At 39.6% G+C, this 27,175-nt stretch overlaps 1 protein-coding gene and 1 long non-coding RNA gene across 2 annotated transcripts in view; both read right to left on the bottom strand.

Annotated features, from left to right (window-relative positions):
• Positions 1-1,117: 1,117 nt before the first annotated feature.
• Positions 1,118-7,288, bottom strand: LOC120737662. Its single transcript, XR_005696801.1, has 3 exons — positions 6,326-7,288; positions 1,478-1,614; positions 1,118-1,387 (listed from the first exon to the last, which is right to left on the bottom strand). It is a non-coding gene; the product is annotated as an uncharacterized LOC120737662 (long non-coding RNA).
• An 11,876-nt stretch (positions 7,289-19,164) lies between these two features.
• The window catches only part of LOC120737661 (contactin-associated protein-like 4), a 145,181-nt gene continuing 137,170 nt past the window's right edge, over positions 19,165-27,175 (bottom strand). Inside the window, exons 23-24 of the mRNA XM_040038498.1 lie at positions 24,480-24,551; positions 19,165-23,199 (exon numbers count right to left, since the gene is read on the bottom strand). Of these exons, the coding sequence (XP_039894432.1) occupies positions 23,006-23,199; positions 24,480-24,551 (266 nt within the window). The 3' untranslated portion in view covers positions 19,165-23,005. The remainder of the gene's footprint in view (positions 23,200-24,479; positions 24,552-27,175) is intronic.

Here is a 27,175-nt window from a genome sequence, read left to right on the forward strand (position 1 = left end):
TGCCGTGAGGAAATTGGAAGGCTGGAGGTGACCAAGGCTCTGAGAAAGGTGGCGATGCAAGACGCCGCTTCAATTTGGCACCAGTCTTCATCAGGGGTATTGAGCCAGCATATGATTTCTTTGAACATTTGAGGCCCAATAGGTTTTTAGGCCTCTGTAACAGATCCAGGCGTATTCTAGGTTTTTTCCCCCCCCATCCCATACAAATGAGATCAGAGCTTTATCAATAGATTTAAAGAAAATAATTTTGGAAGGTAAAGTGGGATACACTGAAAAGGATAAAGAAACTTGGGGTGTATATTAATTTTTATACAATTTACCCTCCCTGCCAATGATAAATGAAGTGGCTTCCATTTCTTTAAGTCTGATTTGACCTTTTCAAGTAACGGACAGAAATTTTCTTCATAGAGATTATGCAAATCTCTTGTTATATTTATGCCTAGATATTTAAAGCCATTTTGAAAGGTAGCAAGTATCTTTTTAACCACATTTGTGATTACATGTAAGGGATGAGTAAGACTCACTGGTTTGCATATTTAGTGAAAGGATGGTGAACAGGTTTTCCCCTTGGGACAGTAGTTTCCACTCTTTTTTTGCATCTAGAAAAATGTCCCACCATTTGTTAAATAAATTATGGAGGTGGTACAACAAACAAAGAAAACATACCTATATGACAGCAATTGTCTAGTGCTTTGAGAGCTTATTTATATGCAGACTGCAGAGGCTTTATTACTGCATCAGTGGTGAAATAAACAACAACAACAACAACAACAACAACAACAACAACAACAACAACAACAACAACAACAACAACAAGCTAATAAATCTCAACAGCTTCAAGTGTTGGGTAATCATGAATAAATTTAGTTTAACTAAGATTTTTTTTGCTTTTGTAGGAAGGTGCTAATTTTGTTCTTTAAAAAAAAAAAAAAATCAAGGCTTTACTTTATAAAGATACCATGATATTTAAAATTGGACCTACATCACTGTCTGAATATCTTTGAGAAAAACAATTTCCTTTAAAAAAAACCAAAACAAAATACAACTTTTTAAAACAAATTTTAGCATAAAGGCAAAAAAAAAAAAAAAAAAAAAAAAAAAAAAAAAAAGCTGCAAGCCACACATACAGTTACTTTAAAAACAAACAACAGCATAAATATTCTCCTCACAGACTAAAAACAATTAGGCAATCAAATCAAGAGTTCAGGCAGCAGCTTTTTGGTTCAGTCCACTGATGCTGACTTCCATGCAGAGCAGCATGGTACCTTCTAGCAATGTTTGACAGCTTTGACAACAGTTACATCAGAATCTGACATACCTCTATGACTGCTGGTTTCCCACCTGGCACGCTTCTCCCTCACAGAAGTCTCAGGAGAGCAACTCCATCCTGTCTCATAAGACAGAGGGGCATGGGAGGAATTCTCCGCTCAGTTGGCGTGCAACCTGCTGCAACTATTTCAAGTTGCTTGACACTAACCTCTTCCTTCAGGCAGAGAAAAAGACGACCTCCATTCCGGTGCGGAACCAAAGCGAAGCACCAACATGCAGAGATCTTCTATGATGGAAGATCCGTAGCTTTGACATCTCTGCTGGGCAAATGTGTGATGCAAAGGGCTTGTCAGGAGAAGGGAAGGAAAAAAAAAAAAAAAAGTGTAAAAACTGACCCTGTCGAGTCTGATTACATTGTGAAACAGGAAGAAGAGTAAGCTTGGGGCTTTGATGCCCCGTGGTGCCACAAGATGAATTTGAAGAGATGTAGTCTGATATATTTTTTTTCCCCTCTTTCCTGCAAATTCTGAACAATTTTAACTAATTATTCAATTTAAAAGAGCAAAATAGGAAGGATTAATCCTGCTGTGGTCTCAGTACTCAATGTCAAGCATGAGAAAAACAGAGATCCAACAGAGAATATTTCTTGAACAGACAAAGATAGAAAGCCTTTACTGTCATTGCATTAAGGATACAAAAAGACTGGCGCACCAAGGCTAACTTTACATGCTTGCATTGTGGTTTTAAAAAAAAAAGCACACCTTAAAAGGACTACTTAAATATAAGCATTTTAACATCAAGCACATTGCAAAGAACCACATGCAGACAACATAAAATACTGCAATCAATAAAGTGCCGGCGTCAACTGATTTTGCAAAAGTAATGGTTTTCGCGACATAAAGCATAATAAATAGCATATAAACATATTGTGTGTGGACTGTGACTGCTCATCTTGTATGGTGAGAGTGAACAGTCTCAGGCAGAAAGTGCTTATGTGTCTGCAAGTCAGTTTTTAGTAACCTGTAGCATCTCCCTGACCGCAGAAGGTCGAACAGACGGTCTCTGAGATGAGAACAGTCTTTTACAACATTTTGGCCTCTGGAAAGGTGACGTATGTTTGCAATGTCTCGAAGGGAGAGATGGGGCAGTCAATTACTTTTTGGGCAGTGATGATGACCCTCCGTGGAGCTTTTCTGTCAGCTACAGAGCAACTGGCATAACACACTGTGAGGCAGTATTTGAACATCCTCTCTACTGCGATATAGCCAAACATCACCACAAACTTCTGTTCAGAGGTTATTTAAACGAGGGTGCCGGATGGGCCTAGCTGCAAGGCTGAGTATGCACACATAAAGCACCGGTGCAGAGCATGTTGCTCTCCAACAACAGATCCACCACAAACACAAAAGGAATGACATTAAGCTACTGATAACTGTCTGATGATAATAATAGAGAACTAGCTTCACCAGGTTACTGTATAACTAGCAAGCTGCACGTAGTGTTCACACAGCCAGCTCGTAGACCTTTTTAAGGCCATGAAAATGCAATACTCAGTGTCAAGAACAGAGCTGATGTTATTTATTGAGGTTACCTGTTACACATTTCTTTATTTTTATTATTTCACTCTATAGCAAAGTAACTACGCACAATGCAACCGCTCAGTCTATCCACTGTCTGAAATAAGCTGCTCATCTCTTTAAGCCAACTTTCTTCTCATTGGGTGCCCCTCGCTAACGAAACATTTTCAGGTGGGTGGGGCTTCCGTACTCTGACCATATAAGGGGGATCTGCTATTACTGACACCATATTGGTGACATCAGATCATTCTGAAGCCTGTGTTTTTGGCTCACTCTGATTACTTTAGTCACACCAAAAGACCTTTAAAATTCACTGTATTTTTCCATATAAAAGACTAAACGCATGAAGACATTTAATTCATTGGAGTCTTGTAGTCTGTGAAGGAAATAATGTGGAGCACATAGTGATTAAACAAGAATGTGCCCTTATCTTTGAAAGGAAAGCACCCTTATTACAAAGTAGGGAACTGCTGTTGCTGTAATGTTGACATTTAAAAATGATTTATACTATTTCAACGCCTCAGCTCTGTCTTTTCAAATTACACATAATCAGGCCAGCGCTCTTAGAAAGTCTAGAGCAGAATTTTCACCTCATCTGTATTCAAGCATGAGGTTATATGGAAAAGTTAAAGCAAATTTAAGGCTGTCACCAGCAAAGCTCCAGGAGAAAACCTGCAAAAGAAGTGAGAAGTGTAAGGTCAACGCAGTCAGCAGATTGGCTAAAGATTTCCTATTCCATGTCTGCCAGTGTGATTTGTTTGACTCCCATACAGTATCTTCTTCTTATCTATCAGTATTGTCAACACAAAGATAAAGTCCCATTGGTTTTTTGTACAAGATGATCAAAGTGATTCTGATTGTTGTTCATTGTCTCACTCAGGAGAGCTTAGAGGTCATTTTTCATCCAGCCACTCTGATGCTTCAGCCCGAAACGCTCCACAGAAAACTGCTTTTCTCCGATTCACTGAAATCTGTCTCTGTCTCATGCAGTTCAAAGCTGTGCAAAGTAATAATCCATCACTGGGCGCTCTGACCTTGGGACATAAGCGGCATCACAACAACAACACAAACGGCACAGAGAGGCGACAACTTTCAACACCTGTTCCGACTGGCTCGCTGCCCATTGCCAATATGGATGAGTAGAAATATGGATCCAGGTGGGATGTGAATATGGATGCGATCACAGCTTTGATTATGGTGGAAACAGTGAGATGGAGCTGGGAATAGATTGATGGATACATGGAGAGATAGAGAGAACGAAGTTTTATTCGTGTAAAATATTCCGATGTAGTGAATTTAATTATGATGACAAATCTGGTTGTACATGAAAACAGCACGGGTGGCAATATAGATGGTTTCAATAAAGTTGCTTTAATGCTATCCAGATAAATCCCTTCATATCTGCTGCGCGTGGTAAATTAATGACTCCAAATGTAACTCTCACTGCTCAGTGGCGCTCGTGATTAATTTCTGATCGCAATGTGTAAAAAAAGAAAAAGAAATCAGCAGGAGAAATGATCATAATGAAGAAAGCCTAAAAACACCCTCATTCACAAAAAAAAAAGATGTGAGGGAAAGATACTATGGTCTGTTTATTTGAAGACACTGATGTCATTAAGTCCTCAAGCAAAATGCTCATATCAGACATCGTTCTTACAACATAAAATAACCCATCTGAGGGGAACCTGTGCACTTATTCTGGAAACATTTCTACTTTAGACGTGGAATCAGGAGAAGGATGGGTGACACAATGTTCAACCAGGAATAATAACACAGATTGAGTCTTTTCCAACAGTGGTTGCACTGAAGTAAACAGAACTCGTTATGAACGTGGAAGGCTCCCTTTAATTATTATTTTAAATTAAATGTCATGCTTTTGTTTAACAAATCAATGGTGGTTTCATGGAAATGGTCTTTTTTTGCACCATGCAGATATGTAGTTCAAGCTACAGTGTTCAAGTTGTAAGTTAAACCTTTCATAAACTTATTACTGCTGTATATAATCAGGATAAGGAACAACATGTACCGTATTTTTCGGACCACAAGGCGCATTAAGCGAAACAAAACAGTCAGATAAGTCAAACTTTACTCAACTCATTCTTCTTGCTTCATCCATTTCCGTACCATTGATTCATTAATGTTAAGGAGCTGCTCTATTCCCATGTTGTTGCAGTATATTAATGACTAACCTCGTATGGATTATCTCAGTTGTTCTCCTGACTGAAGTTTGGTTCGTTTACAGCATCCTGCCATGCGATTACATTTGTCCCCAACCATCAGGAACCTTCACCTCTACTTTTATCCAGTGGAACAAAGTTAGCGCTCATACTCCAGCTTCACTGCGTATATGTTATGCTAACATAGCTGTGTCGCTAGTGATCGTGTAGCACATCATTATATACCAGCTAGTCCAACTTCAGCAACCCTACAAAAGTCACTGCTGTTTAGTTTTCTGTCTTCATTTATGTTGGAAGTGACAGCAGAGCTGTACGTTTAAATTTATTCAGAACATGCTATATCATGTTCGGGTGGAAACTATCGAGCTAACTCCCTGCTAACTTCTAACTCATTGTTCATTAGACTTTGGGACCTGAAGCAGATGGAGTTTTGGACCCAGATTACTCTGTGAGGCTCTGACTACGGTAGCCGTAATGCTCCGACAATCCATCAAGCGGTGCGGCTTCGTAGCTTACCGAAGTCATAATAAAAGATTTTTTGACAGATTTGTGAGCACCGTGTAGCACATAACATCGGTTCGAGGTCAGTAAGCACAACCAGAATTCATACATAAGGTGCACCGGATTATAAGGCGCACTGTCGATTTTGAGAAAATTAAAGGATTTTAAGTGCGCCTTATAGTGTGGAAAATACAGTATATGTTATTTACATAAAGGTTTGCCCAAACTGAAGAGACATTTCAAACCATCTAATTCAAATGTTTTACTTTTGCAAACAAATGCTTAATGTGATTTGTTGCAAAATACATTTGTTGCAGGAGTGGTACTGATTTTTGGTCTGGATCACCATTTTGCTAATATCTGCAATATAAAGAAATCAACTCTCTAAAACAAAACAAAACAAAACAAAACAAAACAAAAAAAACTAAACTTCATGGGAGCCTCTGCTTCGGCTCCAGCCGGGAGCGAGGAAACTGAAATGTTTTCATTTAATTTCTCTGAAAGCACATCAGTGAGTGTACAAATCCAGCTTTTCTGTGAAGCTTTACACTAAATAATACCAAAAGGATGAGAAAGGAAAAAGATTAACACGACTGATCTCAGCCTCCTCTGGACAGAGCGTTCAATCACAGATGTTTTTCTTTTCTCTCTCTCTCTCTTTGTCACTTTGTACGTGAAGAGGATTTCTCACCAGTGACCATATGACTTCTGAATTTCAATTAGGGACCTGGAGTATGTGGACAGCTCTCACTTAGCAAAGATAGGGACCTTTTAAATGTCATATAATCTATATACACTTACCAGTAACTTTGTTAGATACACCTTGCGAGTATTGATTTGGATCACCTTTTGCCTTCAGAACAGCCTTCATTTGTGCATTCATTGGTTTTGAGAAACGCTCTTCTGCAGGGGTGTCAAACTCGAGGACCGGTGTCCTACAAGTTTAGATGTGTCCAACACAGCTGATTTAAATGGCTAAATTACCTCCTCAACATGTTTTGACGTTCCCCAGAGGCCTGCTAATGAACTAATAATTTGATTCAGGTGTGTTGACCCAGAGTGATATCTAAAACCTGCTGGACACCGGCCCTGGAGGCCTGGAGTTCGACACGCCTGCTCTTCTGCATACCTTGGGTGTAATGAGCTCAATAGAGTCAAGTAATTCTTCTGCTCAGTGAACTGCTACACACTGAGTATTTTCTCTTTTTCTGGACCAGTCTCTGTTAACCTTGATGGTTTATAAGTCAAACCCTGAACCGGTTTGTGGGGATAATCTTCATCTACTTATTTTCTGTATTTATTTCCTTTTGTCTGTTGAGGCATTTTTCTGTTTTTCTGATTTATGCCAAGGCAACATGTATGTCCTATCTAATACGTGGTTCTGATTAGACGTTATTGCCACTGGTCGTCTTCATGTGACTTATCACGGGTGATTTAAAATGGCGTTTCCCTGTGTTTCACTGTCTGTTGAAGAGGAGGTGTCCTGAAACCGTTGCACATTACTAGATGCAGTAAATAAGAAAATTTGAGTTCTGCTGTGAGCAGACTGTCAATTCTTTTCTATGTTCAGCTCTGCACTTGCCCCACGTGGTGGTGAGGATGTACATGGATTTCTTTAAATAACAGTTGAACAGGAGGTACTTGGGGAAGTGGATGGCGACTTTTTGATGCAACATTTCGCAGCCTTGCCTGGTGCAGCATTAAATGCGCTCTGTGTTTTCCTTTAAGTCCAGTCAATTTGATTTGTAATGACTTTAATCAAGGCTGCAGTCTCACAGGGCTTCACGACGCCTACATTTTGAAACAACAAATGAAAACAAGGGTAGCAATGCTTTCTAAATCTAGAATCTGCCTGGTGGGGAAATTAAACTGCAGCTGCCAGTTCTAACAGCTTTCTCTGAGCAAAAATAAGAAAAAATGCAGAAAACCGATGTGAGGTTAAATAGATCTATTTAGAAATACATTATTCATGTGCCCTTCAGTAGACATTAAACTGACTTTAAATTATAGCCTGAAAACATTTCTCTTGCCTCGTTGTTGGCTGAATATATTGCCCTTTTAAAGCATCTGCAGGGATGGTTTTGCACTAATGATTCCGGCAACGCTTGACCATAATCCACTTTACTCTGCTGTAGGTTGATAATATAAATCCCACTGTCACAACAGGAAAACATGTTAAGAGATTTGTGGTTATATTTACAGAGTTTATATCCCGTGTACTTTGGCTTAATAAAGCTGTTTTCTGAGCATCTTATCAAGCACCGAAAACACACAATCAATGTCAGCGTAATCCTCATGGTGCCAGGCGACTGTCAAAGCATCTTTGTTCCTCTGCCCGTCACCTGGATAAAAAGTAAACTGATCCTAAATTGAACAATATACGCTGCCACTGCTGCTCCTGTGAGAGTCATTTCGCATTGACTCTGGAAAATCTTTTGAAAAAGCTCTAAAAAAAAAAGAGAAAAGTTGACCAAGTTGAAGATAGCCTGACAATATCTGGGAAAATATAACAGCAAACTGAAGAAGAAGAAAAAAAAGAGACAATAATTTGAGGGAGAATGAGATGGAGGCTCCTGCTGAGCAGAAAATAGCTCACCATCTCGGTTTGTGAGATAACAACAAATAGGAGGCTTCTGTAAATGTCATCCTGTGGGCGTGTGTAATGGGAGGTGTGTCACAGGGTAAATGAGAGACTTTAGCTGGAGAGAACCTCATGATATCGACTGTAATGGGACAGCTTAGGTGATACCTGCAGGAAAATGGAGGCTTCTTACTGAGATAATTATATGACTGAAAACACGGGTAATTTTCATCACAATCTTAAAGAATTGAAAATGACTTGGGCTTGTTGAATATCACTTTAGAGTCCAAGTCATTTACGGGGAAACATGAGAAAATTGGCATTTGTGCAGGTGGAAGCTGAATTTCTGAATTACATTATGTTTTAATGGAACAGGCACCTCATGTTGTAAAATGAACCGAGGCTGCCGAGAATAAATCTGAGCTTTTTTTTTTTTTGCTTTTTTTTTTTTTTTTTTACAGCAGAATGTTTTTAAAGGTTTAGTTTCATTAAAAAATCAAAGAAAAGAAAAGAAAGAAAAGAAAAAGATTTTGCTGTACTAACATGGATTAAAATGTGTCTAACACTATCAAACAGATTATGACATCTAAATTTTTAAGGTAACTTCTATTACCTTAATCTGTTAACGATCCTTAGACTGCATTTAAAAAAATGACATCTTCTCATCTAAAAAGTTAAGCTGCGACTCAAGATCATAGCAAAGTGTGTAATGGACACACTGGTAAACCCTCTGGATGTTCAGCTTTCTCTGTCCTGAGCGTCAAATGGACATGCATGGTTAATTTGCACTACCAGCAGGGGGAGATAATATTTAAAGCCAACAAGCCACTACCACCTGTGGGAGGTATGAAATACATTCCAGGCTCCTTCCATTCCAGGAACTATTAAGACGGTGGCTGATATGTATTTAGAAGTAAATGTGCTAACAATGTCTCTTTAAATGTTTTCCATTTATTTTTTCATGTTGGCTTGAAATAAAATATCGCCATCTGCTGGTACTGCAACGTACCGCAACTTAAGCAACTTGCGACAGGCAAAGCTTGACATCGTTACATGCATTGCTGTGGCTAGAAGTGCCGCAAATCTGTATTTTTTTGAATGCCCACCAGGGGGCTACTCATCTGGCTGCAAAAATAAATATGATTGTGTAAAAGTGTAACAGAAAAAAGCTATTTTCAGTTCAGATCAGTTCATAATACTACATAATGTTCAGTTTGTAAATTATGGATGCTCTAAGAGTCAGAGTACTTTGATGGACTTCTGAGTATACAGGGTACACCCTGGTGACCTGCACAGAGTGTACCTGCCTGTAACACCATGAAAGTTTGGATGGGCTGCAGCTCTCTTGTGACGCTGAATTGCATAACATGCAGAAATGTATATCCATTCTCTACCTCTATTCTACCTGGAATAGAGACAGAAAGGAAGATCAGACAAGATATGCTTTAAGCTGGCCTACCTTGCAATTGACAAGTTTCTGCTGTATTTGTATAGCGCTTTACTTAGTCCCTATGGACCCCAAAGCACTTTACACTACATTCAATCATCCACCCATTCACACACAGGTGATGGCAAGCTACATTGTAGCCACAGCTGCCCTGGGGCACACTGACAGAGGCGAGCTTGCCGGACACTGACCACCACCAGTAGGCAACGGGTGAAGTGTCTTGCCCAAGGACACAACGACTGAGACTGTCGGAGCCAGGACTCGAACCGGCAACCTTCCGATTACAAGACGAACTGCCAACTCTTGAGCCACCATCACTTTGCTTACAAAACACCTCAGCTTGATAGACTTCACTTGTCAGTGAGGTATGTCATGGAGGTTAACTCCATCTTCTCTACATCGTACAGCAGCATGACTTCAGTCCTTCAATTTTCAAAAAAAGAGCCTTTTCCGACTAAACGGTATGCAAAGGATAAAAACAAACAGTCTTAGAGACACAGACATCCAGGTGACGAATTTCTGGAATTAGATTGTTGGACAGTGTCAGAAATCTCCCAATCTCACATATTCCTGCTGTCAGATATTTGAAGGTCCTTCCGGCACATTTTTTAAAAACTTTCCAGTTTATGCAGAAATTTTTGAGGAGATGTGAAGTTCTTTCTACCTCTCTTTCTTCATTCTTCACATTTGTGCATACTACTGCGACAACAGAAAGGAAATGAAGAGCACGAACTGCTATCTCCAGTTTTCCAGTTTAATAGTTCAGTTTGTCCCCTCCTGTTTTAGAACAATGGACTTTTTTAACTGCATCGTGAAGAGACACAGGAAATACACATTTTCGTATTCATTGCAACAAAATCAAAGTAACAAAAACAACAGAAGCGTTATTTTTCAAATATATGACAAGGTATATAATGTCTAATGACTCGACTGGATAAACATCTGACAGCTCTGTGTTCAGGTTAATTACACCTGCTAAAGGCTCAGGATACATGAGCCAGGAAGTGCAGGGCACAGAGACAGGTTACATAACTAAAAGTAAAGGATGAGAGCGAGAGTTAAAAACGGGACTATATTTTATCAATACACAGTGGTGATTAATGATGAAACCAGGCAGCTAAAAGACAATAGAGATGATGCAATCACAATGGAGGGAAAGAAACAAAAAGTAGGAAGTAAAGAAGACACGGTAAACACGCAACAGGCTAGCACTAAAAATGAAAAGCAGAAACCAGGAAATGTCTGTGTAGGTTTTCAGTCATGGTAGCCTTAAGAGCTTAATAAAAGAAGACAACTAAAGAAGTCCAGTTGCTTTCCTGTTTTCAAGCTCTCAATAGAGCTGTTTAGAAGCTGATTCACATATAGACATAACATTGATCTTAGGCAGCATCATGTGTCGGCGTTGAGAAGCGGTTGGATTATCATGCAAATGTCAGGCTACAGTGCGCTGCTGATGGTTTTTAAACCAAGTTTTCCTCCATGGTCACAATGACTCACTAGTCAGTGATTGAGTCTAACAGACTGATGAGGGTGGAAGATGAAGGAAAGAACTCAGACAGAGGAAGGTAGAAGGCAATGACAAGTCAAGAGACAGAGTTTAAAAGGAGCATTAGCTCTCCTCGTCTGCAGAGAATATTTATCAGATTGCTCTACAGTTCCCCAGTTTCGGTTTAAGAGCACCTTGACTCTTCCAAGCTCTCCTTCTTAATAGGAGATAACACTGGTCTAATCTCTAATGGAAAAATAACAGTCCCCAGAGAAACAGAGCTAATCTGTGACAGAGAAATAACAGCAGACGAGGACAACTTTTTAAACATGTCTGCCTGAAGACGACATGTACTTTTAACGGATTATCCTCACACTCATCGCCTTCTCTCCCCAAAAACATTTCCAGCCTCTCCTCTGTGTCTGCTTCCACATAGTGGAGTCAGTGTTTGCCCTGATTTGTATCAGTTATCACGGCAGAGCTCCCTTACAACCTTGCTATCCAATAATGAAATGATTTTCCAGTTTCACCTCCAAATGCTCTTATCAGCCATGTTGAAGGCTGTGAGGAGGAGGGTCAAGCCTTCAACAGCCCATACATTTTTTCTATTAATTGTGATCTTTTATCCAGCTTTAAATCCCTCTAATCTGGGTAAAGACTTAAATCTGATAAAAAGTTAGAAATCAATTGGATTTGTTAATTATATCTTTATGGATATGGAGTATTATGGGAAAAAATGCTCAATATATAGAGCCTGATTAAACGCCACATTTACTGATGTTTACCTTACAAACATAAGATTGTCTGTTGTGTTGCCTGTATTTTCCCTAAGAAACTGCTAGGCACTATTGTGCAGCAGTGCAGTGTTGTTGCTGCATGAATGAACCATGGTTACTTTTCCAATTACAAGCAAAGCAACACATTCACAGTCGCACAGAAATGCAAAAACAGAAACAGAATGAATTCTCATGAACTGATGAGAGAGTCCAACATTATCCCGTGAAGGTCAGGTCTCTACAGGCTCCCAACCACACATGCATGTGGTCAATAAACTGTCTATAGTGCTGATATAGTGCTGAGGGCGAGAGAGGGAAGGTGAGCTCTTCTCAAAAATTGCACGAGCCGCTAAGCTCTCTTTATAAGCGCTCCGGTGTTCAGTGACCACAACAAACTGTCTGTTATCTGTAACCTTTTTATTTATTGAAGTTGTTGAATGAAGTAAAAGAAAAAAGACAGGCTAAAACCTCCATCTAAACATAAATACACATGTACTGTGTGGAATCCAGGGCAGTTCTAGTGGGTTAAAACTGCTTTTTCACGTATCTTTGTCACATATTTCCACTGAATCTCTTTCGTTTTTTCTGTGTTTTATATACTCATTCAAAATATAAAACATATAGGAAATATGAGTACAAATCTAGGTATAATACGTGTAGCAAATGTGGATTTCAAATGGCAACATGTTTAAGGTGTTAACAAAATTATTGAAAATTAAAGCACGTTGCTGTCATAATTTATTTTTCTGCTTCTGTTTTATAGATAGATTGAGAGAAAGAGAAACAGATCACTTTACATATACAACAGTGATAAAAAACGACAAAAATAAAAAATACAAATTAGGTAAGGTAATAAAGAGTAAAAAGTAAGACTGAGATTATCCAAGAGAGTAGTTCAAATGTCATTAATAAATAATAAGTATGATATAAATCTGAGAAAGAGCTGCAAGAAGGTATAATACAGAAAAATGCCTGATAGGTATGTTGATGTGCCACAGAGTTATTGTTCAGTTTTATAGAGAACAGTAATTTCCTGCAGCGTTCTTCACGTCAGAAAGATAAAAACCCAAAATGTAATTCTTCAAAGTGTTATAACTAAAATGCCAATGAATAGAGCTGATTTTAACCATGTTGATTGACTTCTGACATTTAGGGACGAATAAGGCTTTGCACACGATTTAAAAGAGAGACAAGGTTGGAGAGGCAAGTTTGAGATGTCTTGGACATGTGCTATGGAGGGATACTGGATATATTGGGCAAATGATGTTGAAGCTGTCAGGCAGGAGGAAAAAAGGAAAACCACAAAGGAAATTCATGGATGTAGTGAAGAAGGACATGCTGACGACTGACCTGACAGAAGATGCTTCAGATGAGGTGAGACTGAGGCAGATGACTCCTAAAGGAAGCAACAGAAAGAAGAAGACAGGATTTAAGCCACTTTCTCAGATAAGAGCACCGTTATATGAATTCCTATATGGATTTCCTATGTCTCACCTGATCTGGTCTGAAATCCCTGTGATAGACCAAAGACTCTACTGACAGGATTGTCTTTCACAAGCCTGAAAAAGAGGCCAAAGGAAATACAGGAATCTGGTTCCCTCTCGGAGCACTCGAATATGCTGAAAAGCTAACACGGCTTATTGTCCAGTGACACCATAAACACTCTGCCTAACCCCAGCTTTAATTGATTGTAATGAGCTATTCAGACAAGGCTCCTGTGTCAAATGTCTGAGTGTCTCATTTAACCAGCCCACACATGAATGGAATTAAGTGTGTTCATTAGAGATGAATGAAGGAGAAGTGGAGGGAAGTACCAGCGGACAGACTTTGTTACTTCCTACATGCTGTACTGTAGGTGGGCTGATAATTAGCAGGAAAAACTCTGCCATCTAATTACTCCGCAGTCGGTCAAATTATAATCTGTGGGAGGTCTGGATGATTACCAGAAGCCTGCTATTAGAAAAGAGATCTTTTCCCTTCAGCAAAACATCATGTCAAAATATCAAGGGCTTCAAGCTGAACCAGACACTGCTTTTTAATGAGAGAGCTTCTCCGCTCTGCTCACTTCCCTGAAAAAGCAGCATAGAACTGGTTATCATGAAATAACTACCTTTGCTGTTAGCTGTAAGGTCTCTAACATCATGTTGCGATGGTTTGATGCCGACATGGTGAGCAGAAAATATATAAAAAACGTATTATGTGCTGATCCTTGTAGCTGAATATGAGGAAGAGAATTACAGACATTACAGAAGAAGTTCGGGGGCTGTTGAGGGTCATTTGTTTAATTCATTCAGTAGCAGGTGCTGTAAACATCAAGGAAAAAACAGCATCTTCACCATGTTACAGAGCTTCAAAGCCTAAATTAGACCGGGTTCCTTTAAAAGCTTTGAAGTCTGTAATGCAATGATTTTTCTTTCTTTAGTTGGTGCATTAACACAGATGTAATATGCTTACATGCAGTACTGATATGACATGGCTTACTTAAGACAATAACCTGTTCCCACCAAGTGGAGATGCTGGACTTTGGTGAGATTAACGATGATACTTTTTAATAATGTTTAATTTGGAATAGATATTTAATTTAAATGGTGTAGGTGTGTGTGGAAAAAATAAGAGGAGCAAAAGAAGGGAACTGAAGGCTTTAGTGGGTTGTTAATAACAAGCTAACCGGTGCTCTGCCAAAAGTCTAGATGTACCCAACAAACAGCAAAGCAACGACAAAGCCAACACTGGTCACTACCAATTAGGACTTCACGCATCTGGATGAAGAGTCTCTTTCACTTTGTCTCAGAGCATTAGCAAGCTTGTATTTTCACTATGTACACAATGTGCAGGGTGGTTGAGTCCAGCATGTAAGAAGGCAAGTTGTGATGACCTCATTGACTGCAGTAATCACCTGCTAAAATCTGCCAGCTTTTCTCACTTGATTTAACTATTGTGTACCTGCTACACAGCTTGAAGGTTTTTTTTTTTAATAATTGCTCAGTCACACTAGATCAAAAGTAGAATTGCAACTTCCCTGCAACTGGGGAAAAAAAATAAGTGGTTTCCACTTTTTTTTTGCATTTGCAAGTAACTGTAGGGACCTCTTTATTCACAAGGCGATTGCACATGTTACCTAGTCAGAGGTAACCCAATTCCAAACAACTGTGGTTGACTTTGTCTGAATATAGTTTGCAGATAACTGCCATCTAATTTATAAATGCAGACAGACTGCCAGCACTTCGCCATGAATCTGAATCAGACTCAGTTGGATGTATTCTGGTTATATTATTTTACGCTAGGTGACAAATCGCTGGTATATTATGCTTCCAGGCACCCAACACGTCCCTATATTACAAGATCAGAAAAATTAGAACCGTTTGGAATGAATCTACACATGTACATTTATTTTACTTACATCGATTTGGAAAACACTATCTAACATCATTACAGTGGTGAGGGTTACTGATAAGGTTAGGGTTAGGGCTGGAATGTCTATTACCGCGGGACTGTTGTTCTACTGGATTTCATCCACAACCTGGCGCATAGCAGAGGAATGCAAAAGGTCGCCTTTCGCGTTCCCATAGAACGCCTCGGGATGTGACAAATCGTCGGTATATTACGCATCGGAAGTGAGAGCGGTCTGAAGTGCAAGGTTGCCAAGCACCTGTGTCATTTTAAATTGCTGTCATACAGCAACTATGTAACTATTTGTGACCCTCATAGATTTATGTTTATCTTGATGCCTCGAAGTTGAGTTAAAGACGCCAAGTGGCTGCAAGTGGTTGCAGAGCTAGGTCCATCTACAGATGTTGGCTACACACAAGTCATTGCATTTTAAAGCGAGGATAATATGTGTTTAATGTTAAGGTTAGAGTAAGACTGGGACTAGGTTGAGGCCCTACAGCTTTCCTATAACCACCCTATAAATACTTTGTTTTACCATTAATTCAGTTCAAATGAGTCGCCTCAAGATGCTTTAACGGAGTGTGTCTCACAGTAAATAGTGATGAGATTTTAGGACATTGCGTGATATCAAAAAGAAGGAAAACAAATACAGAATAGCTGGAATCAAGTCCCTAATCGGAAGTTCAGTTTTTTCTACCCTGTCTTCAGCTGAGATGAGGAAACACACAATATCTCTACACTATCAAAAGGCCCTTCGTAGAGCCAAAACAACGCTCCATTTTTCCTGCATCCTAAAAAATTGTGAAATCTCACCAAATACAGGGTTTATAATCTGGGTATGGCTAGACTACTTACACTCTCAGCCTAATAGTATGTGTAAATCCATGCATTATGTACTCTTAATTGCAAGTATGAAAGAACATGATTTGACACATAACAAATTTTAGTTGGCTCTGGGTGAACTGCAGGGTTTAGGGTGAGCAAAAAGTCATTTCAATTGCAAAGTGGGATTAGTAGCCTATTCATGAAAATGTGTATTTCCATCCGTTCAACTGGCTTACAGTACTATTCTGCTATTGCATTGCCGCATATTCTGCTCATTTATTGTGTGAGCGATGACATAACTGGATACTTACTGCATTAGCGTCTTGTACGTAAAGATTAAAACATAATTGCACCATGTTTACAGGCGCACAAAAAGCATGCATCAGCAGCTCTCATCAACATGCAGATCTGTCCCGCTAAACCCTCACGCACCCCTCTGTCATCTAAGCAGCCTTTAATATAGCTGAATACCACAGTAATTACAGATTTTAAAGCTGCTGTTTACATCGCTGTTGAGGAGTAGAGGTGAATAATTGAGGGATTTAAGTCAGCAAACTGGCCAACTGGAGGAGAAAACAGAGCCAGAGATTTTTAATGGGGGAAAAAAACATGAATAATAACAGCAGTACCTGATTTCAGCAAAGGGAATGCTCTTTAATTTCACTCAGGTTTCTCTATTTTCTCCTGATGTGACTTATAGATCAAACTTACCTGTCCATTCATGATAAAATAAAGAAAAACAAAAGCAAAGAGATGCCAGTAAAGTTTGAATTATTCATCTGTGTGGAGGTGCTGTGAAGTAACACTGCATCTACTGGCAGCACTGGGTGATATAGTTCTGTCTCAGACCACTGACCACTGGTGTAATACTGCTGTAAATGGTAAATGGACTGCATTACCATGGTGGTTTTCTGGACTCAAAGTGCTTTACGCTATAAACTTCATCCAGCCATTGGCACGTGCTTTAATATAAATGGAAGTGATTTCAATTCACCATTACCCACCACCAAAACAATATCTTTTTCATATTGTTTTGGTGGTGTGTAATGACTATGGAGCTGCCTACTTTTGTGGCACACACATTTTCTTAAATATAATAATAAGTAATACTGCTTGAAAGTTCAGATAATAATAATAATAATACAAGTGAAACCTTTTCTACAATCACATTGCATTTGTCTGTAATACAGTGTAAATAAGTGCAATATGGTGCCGCATTAAAAAACCTCCTTGCAGTTGCTTAGTTTGCTAGCAGACTGCAGCGGTTGCCACTAGTTGCATGGAAGATATCAAGTGATCTGCTAAAAATCACAAATATCCATGAAAACTGAGCAAACTTCAATCTAAAGTTGGGTTTTTGGAATGTAATGGTTGCAGTGGTAAGGTTCAAATTTTAGTCTGAAGGGAACTGGCAATAGAAATCACATTATTCTTAGCAGTTGCTCTCTCTGAAACTTAACGACCAGCTTGTACTAACCAACAATGTGGTTTGCTGTGTAAGGGCAAAACCATACCATAGAGGGTCCTTATATAATTGTTAAGATAAGTGGACTTATATAATGTTTATTGTTATATTGTTAGCATTTACCTCCACACCATAAAAAGCATGAAGTAAAATAATGCATTACTTTTTAAAAGTAATGTGTAATTTATAATTTTTTTTTCAGCGTAACAACTCCAGAACAATTTTCAGGTGCCTTTATCTAACATGTGAATGAACATCAAGCAAAACTATAATAACGGAAAGTTAAATTAAAACATATTTGTTGCACTTTGTATATTTCGCAAAAATACTGTATGGTTGTGACAAACGTGCACAGCACACCATTCAGGAGAAACGCTCAGTGCGGCATCAACCGGTGCAGTTTTAACACGACATTGCTTTAAAACAGAGGCAGCTCCAAAGCTTCAACCACTGTGTGTATCGAAAATAACCAAAGGAAGGGAGCTACATAAAGCCCTGTGAGTCACAGCGCCATCGCAGATGAAAAAGCCAGCACATCAAAGCTCTTTCAAATGTTAACCCAGGATGACAGTCTCTTTCCCTCTGCTGTCAACTGATTGGCGAAGAGGGGAAGAGACTGGTATTTATCATCCTAATCAGACGCATTAGATGTATACCGCACTGCCCACAGATGAGACTGAATCCTTTAACGAGTTTAGATTCTAGTTGGCTGTAGAGATTATTTGATCCGTTTGATGTTTTCTTCAGCGAGTCTCTGATATCGCCGCCGATGCTGAAGATGTCAGTTATCAGCTTTACTTGTGGCCTCTGATCACAACCAGTAAGCGGATACTTAAATGAATCGAGCAGGGACCACTGATGTGCGGCAGCTGAATCATATCATAACCTCAGGCGTCTTAGCGCTTGAACAGAGAGAGGCGCTAAGTGACTCTTCACAGGCAATCACTTTGTCACCCTCTGCTCCTGGATGCCACACGGCTTTACATATTTCTCTCATCTCTGGGATGTTAACAGCCATCATAAATGTCAGCACTGAAGGATGAGCATCCTCCCACACTCCAGTTAAAAGGAACACACATAAAAGATGTAAATGTATGTAAATTGTTATGGTTATTGAGGGGGAAGTCTTTGCTGTATGTCACATTCATTTAACAAAGAAACAAAAGATTGCAGTGGTTTACATTTTTTTTGTAAAGAATCCTACCTCAACTAATTTTCTTTCATTTTGTTGCGGAAACACATGTCATCGTCCTGCAGAACCCTTCAGATATGTAAATGTAAGAACAAATTGATTCACAAGCACAATTACTGTTTAACACTCCTGCAATTCGTGTGTAAAGCATGAAAACATGATAGTTTTTATTTTTAAAAAAAAGCATTATTTATTTTCATCAAACAGGCGTTTTTTGTTGATAACCAAACAACCAGAGTTATGGATGAAAGCTGTATATTTCTATTGCATGTCACTCACACTCACATCACTGTATTCACTAACACTACAGATACACTGACATTTCATCGTTAAACAAGTGCATTGTCAGAGAGAAACTACACCACTGTCAGTCAAAAAAAAAAAATACTGAAGAATAAGACTTTAATTACTCTATATTTATCTTAAAGCCAATAAATCCCACGAAAAGGTCAAATTTCACTTCCCCAAACTTTTTTTCTAGCCTCAGTACTGTTGAAAAAAACTCCCAAAAACTAATTTGAGACCACGGTAGTTTTTGGCAAACCTTACCGGGACTTCGCTACGTACTTATATGTTAGCAACTCAGCTCAGCAGTAGATTCACACACAAATACTTTAGCAAGCATTTCCCATAGCAGGACAGTTTATACACAGACAGTATAAAGGATGGACGTAGCCACTCTGATTTGGCCTGTTGGTCAATAAAGTCCTGTTATGAAGCCTTGAGTAGAGCATTTCAAGCCGTTTGAAACCAGATGCAATGAGGGAGGGGCAGCTCCAACAGTGAAATAGTGTGCAATGAGCATATCTTAATAAGTCCCTCACAACTCTCTGGATGGCAGTAATTTACAAAATGGGCTTAATGTTGTTATTCGTTATGGCGAATGACCATAAATCCATCAGGGGAATATTTACTGAAGTCACACAGAGCAAGGGAGCCAGGGAGTGTTTTCCCATAGACTTCTATACAACTGTAAGTTTTGTTGAAAGAGGCGTTGCCCCCTGCTGGACAATTAAAAAACTGTAGGTTTAAGGCACTTCAGTAATGCTTTTCAGACCTGGAAGCTATGTCCATGTTTTATCCTGTCTATAGGTGCACCTGTGTACTGTGTTCAAAATGACTCGTCAATCAAAGTAAAGTCTCACTGGTTATGATTACTTGTCACAGAGAAATATATATCACAATTAATATCAGTTACCTGTTGTTGTTGTTGGTTTTTTTTAACTTCACAGAGTTTGATGACAATAAGAAAACTGCATAACTTCAGACCTGGTCACATGATGTAAGTTTCATCAAATTAATAATAATAAACCCCCACAACCTGCTAGGGTAATGATCTAACATGGCACCAATGCAAAGTGAATTTAAGCAATTTTTTTTTTGCTTTATTTTAATCACATTAAGTTAGGTTATTAGCCAATTTGCACATTTTCTCAACATTTGAGGGAACGTAGAGCCAGAGATAAATAAAATTGGGAACCTGAAATTTAAAATACATGAATTTAAATATGTATTTAAAACGTTTAAGTTAGTGAGTGGACAAACCTGATTACAATAAGGACTTCCTGATTTTATTTTGGAAAGTTCTTTACTCAGTTAATGACGAAATGTCAGGCAGTATAAACAGCCCGTTACACAATTAAACTAAAAGACAGTCAAGAAGCTGTAGACCATCAGCTAGTGGAGCATTAAGAATGTATAGTTCTTGTGGCTGTGCTCACATTACAGGCTTTGCTGCACATTTCTGATTTTGTTCTTTTTACTCTTTTTAGACAATTTTTTAAAGTCAAAAACTTAATTTTTTTGTTTTAATCGTGAGAGTTTGATACATTCTGCTCAGTAACAGATCAAAGTATTAGACCAAAAGTTCAGTAATGCTTTGAAAGTAGCGGTATGATTATTTCATTAAAAAGGCCATTAGTCAGTTTGAGGGAGCCAAGTGGAAGTCAGTAGGAGTGGCATGTGGGAGTCTCGGGTATGCATGCTCTCTGGAGTGTCACAGATTATATTCCTATATTCACGGGCTTAAATTTGGCGAGCATGCAGAGCATACAGGATAACTAGCCCGTGCTTTATTTAGAACCTGAATGAAAGAGCCACAATGTTTTAATACAGCATCCAGTTCTCTTTAATACGTCCACTTGATGACAACAGAAAATATACAACAGGAAGTGGGATGTAAGCCTCCCACACCAACGGTACCACTCTGAAGTGGTTGTATAGCCCAATATAATATAATATAATAAAATTAGTGCTGTCAGCGTTAATCTCGATAAAATGACATTAACGCCATAACTGCATTAATGCGGCAAATCTCCGTTAACGAGTTACTGCGGATCGCCCCGTGCGTGTGGCTGCACAGCATCAACGCGTTAGCATGGTTAGCTCGCTGACAGTACTAAATATGATATAATACAATAATGCAATTTCCTAAAAACACAGGCTTCCTTTAATTCTCGTGTGACCAGGTCTTCATCCTTTAAATGACAAATTAACAAAATTCTACATAATAGTGTAGAAAATGATCAGCCTCAAATGTAACATGGTTGTAATCTTGTTCGTCGTGTTAAAATGGTTTGACAAAACCAGAGACGCTCACAGTGACAGTTTGCACACGGTTTCCACAAATCACTTCACAAATCCCACATTAGTGACTGGTGCCAATGTTATGCTGTGTTTGCAGAGGAAACTTTTGAAAATGTTCTTCTCTGGGTCTTGAGAAACGTCTTATTTGCTTTATACATATGCAGCGTATCATCCAGCACAGTTCAGTCTGCGCGCTCGTCTGGATGTCAAAGTTACCTGTTGAACCTAAAGAGTGCTGCACTGGAGTAACTTCTGCTGCGAGGACAGTCAGTGCTTCTTCACCAGAGAATGAACTCTCTGGAATCAAGAATGGGACAGACAACAACGCAAAGAGATGAATTATGCACTTTGAAGATTTAGCAACTTTTGTCATTAAAATCCCATCTGTGCATTGGGTCTCTCAGAGAGACGGTGGTGTGTGTGCGTGTGTTGATAAACAGCTGCTGTTGGGCCTCTCTGCTTGGTGGTGTTTTCATTATAACCATGTTTGCTTGACACAGTCTCTCAGATTATCTTTCAGTCTTATTATTCTCCTCTGTCTCTGCTTTCCATCAAATCACAATTCACCTGTCAGATCAGAGCAGATTAGCATTTCACAAACACATTAACCGTCTCTGTGTGCAGTGAATGAGGTGACAGACAGCCGCACTGTTACCGCCAGCAATAAAAACTTCCCCATTCAGAGACATTTAGAGCATTTGGAGATGATGCTCCCAGCAGGCAACATGCAGCAGGGAGGAGAAAACTTTAATAAAAGAAAAATATATATAAAAAGCTAGAAAACTACAAGAAAAGGTTTAATGTTGTGGTGTGCTCAGAAGAGAAAAGAAGAGACTGAAAAGGAAAGAAAGGAGAAAATGAGTCCCTACTGTATAAAAATCTCTTATTTCCACAACTGCAGCATACCAACAGTACAAATGCAATATGTGCTTATTCACAAGTGAGCAAGACTGTTGACTTTAAGATGTCACTTAAAAAGGACCAAAATAATCTGTTCTAGCACAGTATGGCTGGAAAGAAATCACTCAATAAAATGTATAATTGAAATGCTGACAAAAGCAGTCCATAGATGTTTGTCAGCTAAATTCCTCTGACAAAGTACAATTGTACAAGCTCGCACAGTTTTCCTTTAAAGACGTCTTCAAGGTTCCAGAAACTCCAAATTGTTATTCTCCCAAAACTTCCCGCATAATAAAAAGGCATTACAAATGAACAAATGCCAGTAGTCTTCCTGAGGGCCTGATTAAGGGACAGACTTTTCCACTTCCAGTTAAGCAAACAACATTCATGACCCTCATAAAAATGCACCATCAGCCAAATAACTGCAAACAACCTGATTCTCAGGAATAAAGAAATAAAGTTAAATCAACCCATAAAAACAAAAAACAAAAAAACAAAAAAAACACAAAATACCTGCAACCTTTGAATATGACAGAGTGACAATACCTAGAGACTGCTGTAGACATAATTTCCCACATATACATTTTTTTTTAAATATTTATAGTAGTGGAAACAAGTTTGTCAACACTTTTTAGGTCCAGCACTGTAGTCTGTTTGATTCACTATATACATAATATACAGTAAAAGACAAAACTGTTCCTTTTATACGTTCTCTATTGCGTGGAGCCGCTGCGTTGTGGCTCAGTGTGCAGTCTGAAGTGCTGAGGGATGACAGACAGTCCGGTCTGCACCCCTCCAAAAACCACCATCTCATCAGGCATTCAGGATCCTTGTTAAATGATATACTCCTTTGGGTTTTCACAGGGGACGCTCTGGGAATCAGCCTGGTTGCTAAAAGCAAAATCCTGGCTGTTTTCCTGCCGGTCCTTCACTTGCTGGTTTCGATATGTCTCTTTTCTCTGGTAGAGTAATCTGCCCGTTATCGCCAGCCCAGTCACAACCACAAAGATCACAACAGCGATGACACCTGCAGGGCAGACATATCCAGGCATTCAGGTTTGGACAGGTCTTTTATGTTATGTAGCCCGCACTTAAACTTTATATTTGAATCAATGGAGCGGACTTAATAATACACAATAGAGTTTAAAAGCACTACAAACTACAAGCCTGGAGAACTACTTACAGAAATCACAACAAAGCTTGCTTAACAGAGATCAGAGGATGTGTTTCAGAGTAAAAGGCGGTCAAACCAAATATTAATATCACTCTATCTCTGCCTTATACCCTGCAAGTCCTCGTATGTTTGCACACGTTTCAATAAATCCCTGCACCTATTTGAGGTGGCTCAAAACCTGCTCGCAGTGCTGTTTATTAAAAAAAAAGTTAATTAAAGAAGGTACAAAATAGTTAGTGCTGAGCAGCTGCTGTTGGGTTTGTTGAGATAGAGTGGATATCTCATCTCAGGGACAAAGATGTAACACAAGAAGCCCTTTAAAAGGTAAACACTAACATTTTTATTTATTAAAGTCTTACTTTTCTTATCTGACTGCAAGTATGCCAATAACAGTAACACGCTTAGCCTTTGGAAATCACTCGTCAAAAAAAACATAAAGAACTGTCATCATGAGGAAGCTGGAAATAATTCGATGTCCTGCAGCTAATACCTACAGTCCTATAATTGGGTTAGACAATGAACTGAGTAGAATCCACATTGTAATTCACTTGTAAATCTCTCACAGTGCTCACAGTCTCACAGTACATTGTCTGCCCATCTCTCCTGGGTAAGTCGGCTTTCTTGCCCTGCAGTCTGGTTGTTCTAATCTAACTTCAGCACACACTGAACAGAATTTCACACATTTGTACCCAGCTGGACTCCTGTTTGACACATTTCTTCATTCAGAGAAAGTTTCATCTAATTGGAATTCAAAAACAGAAATCAATTTTGCGCTTTACTACTTTGGTTTTAAAACTTTTGAAGATAACAGGGTGAAAGTTTCAGCAGAGGTTTGGTTAGTTCAGCTGCCCTTTGTACACTGAAACACCAGAATCTCTCACTTTTGTCTCGCTACAACTTTATGGGAACACTTTGGAATCAATCTTCATTTTGAATCGTTCTGGAGTGAAGCGGGGTGATGTAATTTAGTTCAAATGAAATATTTTGCTCATCATATCACCTTTGCCAAAAACCCCTTATCGCTAAAATATTGAGTCTCACGTAGTTCAAGAAAAGTTCAACAGCAAAACGCAGCAAAACAAGGTGAAGAAGGTTCACGGTATAGTGAAGTATGTTTAAAAAAAACCTGGTACCTCCAATAAGAGCTGAGTCCGTCCTAATGGCATTGATCAAAGGTTGACCCGAACCTGCTGAACCAGACTGATCTACAGCAGAGAAAGAGAAAGGATGAGATAAAGAGGGAAAAATGAGGTAAATAGACGCAGTAAGGATGAAAAACCAAGGGCAACGTGAATTAAAAGAAGAGATACAGAGAGCTATAATAGAAAAGCGAGGTAAGGTAGATGAATGAGAGGCAATAAGAGGAAATAAACTGAAAAGAAATGGACAAGGAGGGCTATTTAGAGAAACAATAACGCTCATAAAAACAGATACAAAGCAAATACTACAGCAGCAAGTTAGACGACTTTAAGGAATATAAAACTGGATGAAAACAAGACCGGAGGAACTGTTTGTAACTCCCCTGTGTGGGTCTAATTAATTACGTTATCAAGCACATTGTCATTTGTCGTCCCAACAAGGTGTACAAATTTAATGACACCATAATGCAGCTCACAAAAAGCAGATCCCATCAATAAGACACACACACAAACACACACACACGCTTTCTAACCTGCTATTGCACAATTATTATCAGGTTAAAAGGGTTGGAAATTATTAGGCGTTTAGGCCAGCGAGAACAGCAGTTACATTTAAAATGAAAGGGCAGAGGTATCCTCTGAAGGTTTTTTTGGGGCGTGTTTAATATATTTTTCTAGGAATATTAATAGAACTCCCATCTGCAGTGAGCAAAAGTACAGCACCCTGGGTGATTCAAGGGCTCATACAGCAAGGCTGATGTTTCCAGTGCAAGAAAATTGGGCTTTCGCTTTTTATGAAACAACTTTCCAGCCATGGCGTGAGGCAAGAATTCACTGTTGAGCCTCTATTGACCTCCCATCCCACCCTCTGCACATCACGTCTTCTCCAAACTGCAAAGCACACAGCGGGCTATATGCCAGCTTGATTGGACCCAGAGAAATAACCCTGAGCTGGAATGATAAATTCTGGCTGGAGGATTTCTGTGTACCAAACAGTTTACACGGCCATCCCTTAGAAATTTATTTATATATATATATATATATATATATATATATATATATATATATATATATATATATATATGTTTTTTTTTTTTTTAGGGGTGCAACGATACTCGTATCGATATTGAACCGTTCGATACAGTGCTTTTGGTTCGGTACGCATATGTATCGAACAATACAAAATTTGTAATTTATTTTATCAACTTTCCTTCTGACGATGCTGTCTGTGTTGAGCGCTCAGTGAATCTGCGTTCGACTACTCCACCTAGGCTGCACTGTCGAGCACAGATCCACTGAGCGTTCAACACAGACAGCATCGTCAGAAGGAAGAGCGCAGGGCAAGCTAGCGAGACAGAAGTTAAGCTCTCCTTGCAACATGGCAAATTGAACCTCCCCCACCCTCATTCAGATCTGGCGTTTGGAATTATTTTGGTTTTCATGTGACATATGACCCTGAAGGTAAGCGCGTCATGGACTAAAGTAAAACAGTATGTTGGATGTGCCACGCAATGCTCAATTACATGGGTGGGAACTAGTGTGTTAGCGCAGTTAGCTCGTTAACGGAGATTTGCCGTTGTGGCGTTAACGTCATTTCAACGAGATTAACGCTGACAGCACTAGTGGGAACACAACGAATATGACTGCACATTTACGCCGACATCATCCTAGTGCAAAGACAAGTGGAAGCAGACAAAAACAACAAGCATGCATGCTACAAACTTTACCTGAGTCATTTAGACAGCCGTTAGCACATGATTCTCCTTATGGGGACCTGATATGTTTAATATTGTGGCGAGCTCAGACAAGGAGGAGACGGAGGTATCGTTTGGTCTTGCTTCCCGTGAGCTAGCCTGGGAGCACAGCAGTTTATTGACATCTGCAGAAGAACACTGCCGCTAGCTAACTGCTCAGCGTGGCAACCGCACAGCAACAACAACACACAGAGCGCCCTCTGACCCCGGAAGGACACACCGTCGCAGCGAGAAGGCGTCACCCGTCACTATGGCAACATAAACAAAACATAACTGTACAAACAGAACCCCGAACAGCCCTGACCCGCTACATAGCCCCCACCTAAGGGGTCAGTCGTCCCCGACGACCCCATTACCCCACACAAAGTCCTGCAAATGTCCAGGTGCCTTCTTTTGGCGCACCGGCCGGTCACGACCGGCGGGGGAAAAGTCACTCGGGTCAGAACATGGGGTGCCACCATCATCCCACTTCTGACACCAATGTGGCGAGCTCAGACAACGAGGAGACGGAGGTGTCGTTTGGTCTTGCTTCCCGTGAGCTAGCCAGGGAGCACAGCCGTTTATTGACATCTGCCAGGGAGCACAGCCGTTTATTGACATCTGCAGAAGAACACTGCCGCTAGCTAACTGCTCAGCGCGGCAACCGCACCAGCAACAACAATAACAACACAGGGTGCCCTCTGACCCCCGGAAGGACAGCACCGTCGCAGCGAGAGGGCGTCACCCTCACTATGGCAACCATAAAACAAAAAACTGTACAAACAGAACCCCGAACAGCCCTGACGCTACAATATGCTGCTGAGAATATAGCCCAAGAAGCGTATAGTATAGCTTTTATTTTGGAAAGAGCCATTTCTCTGTAATAAACTCTCTTTTCCAAAGATGAGTGATTCCTCAATCAGATACAGGGCTTGCAAAATCGCTAGCCCGACGTCC

This window comes from Simochromis diagramma, unplaced genomic scaffold, assembly GCF_900408965.1.
Source record: "Simochromis diagramma unplaced genomic scaffold, fSimDia1.1 OVJJ01000247.1, whole genome shotgun sequence".
NCBI lineage: Eukaryota > Metazoa > Chordata > Actinopteri > Cichliformes > Cichlidae > Simochromis > Simochromis diagramma.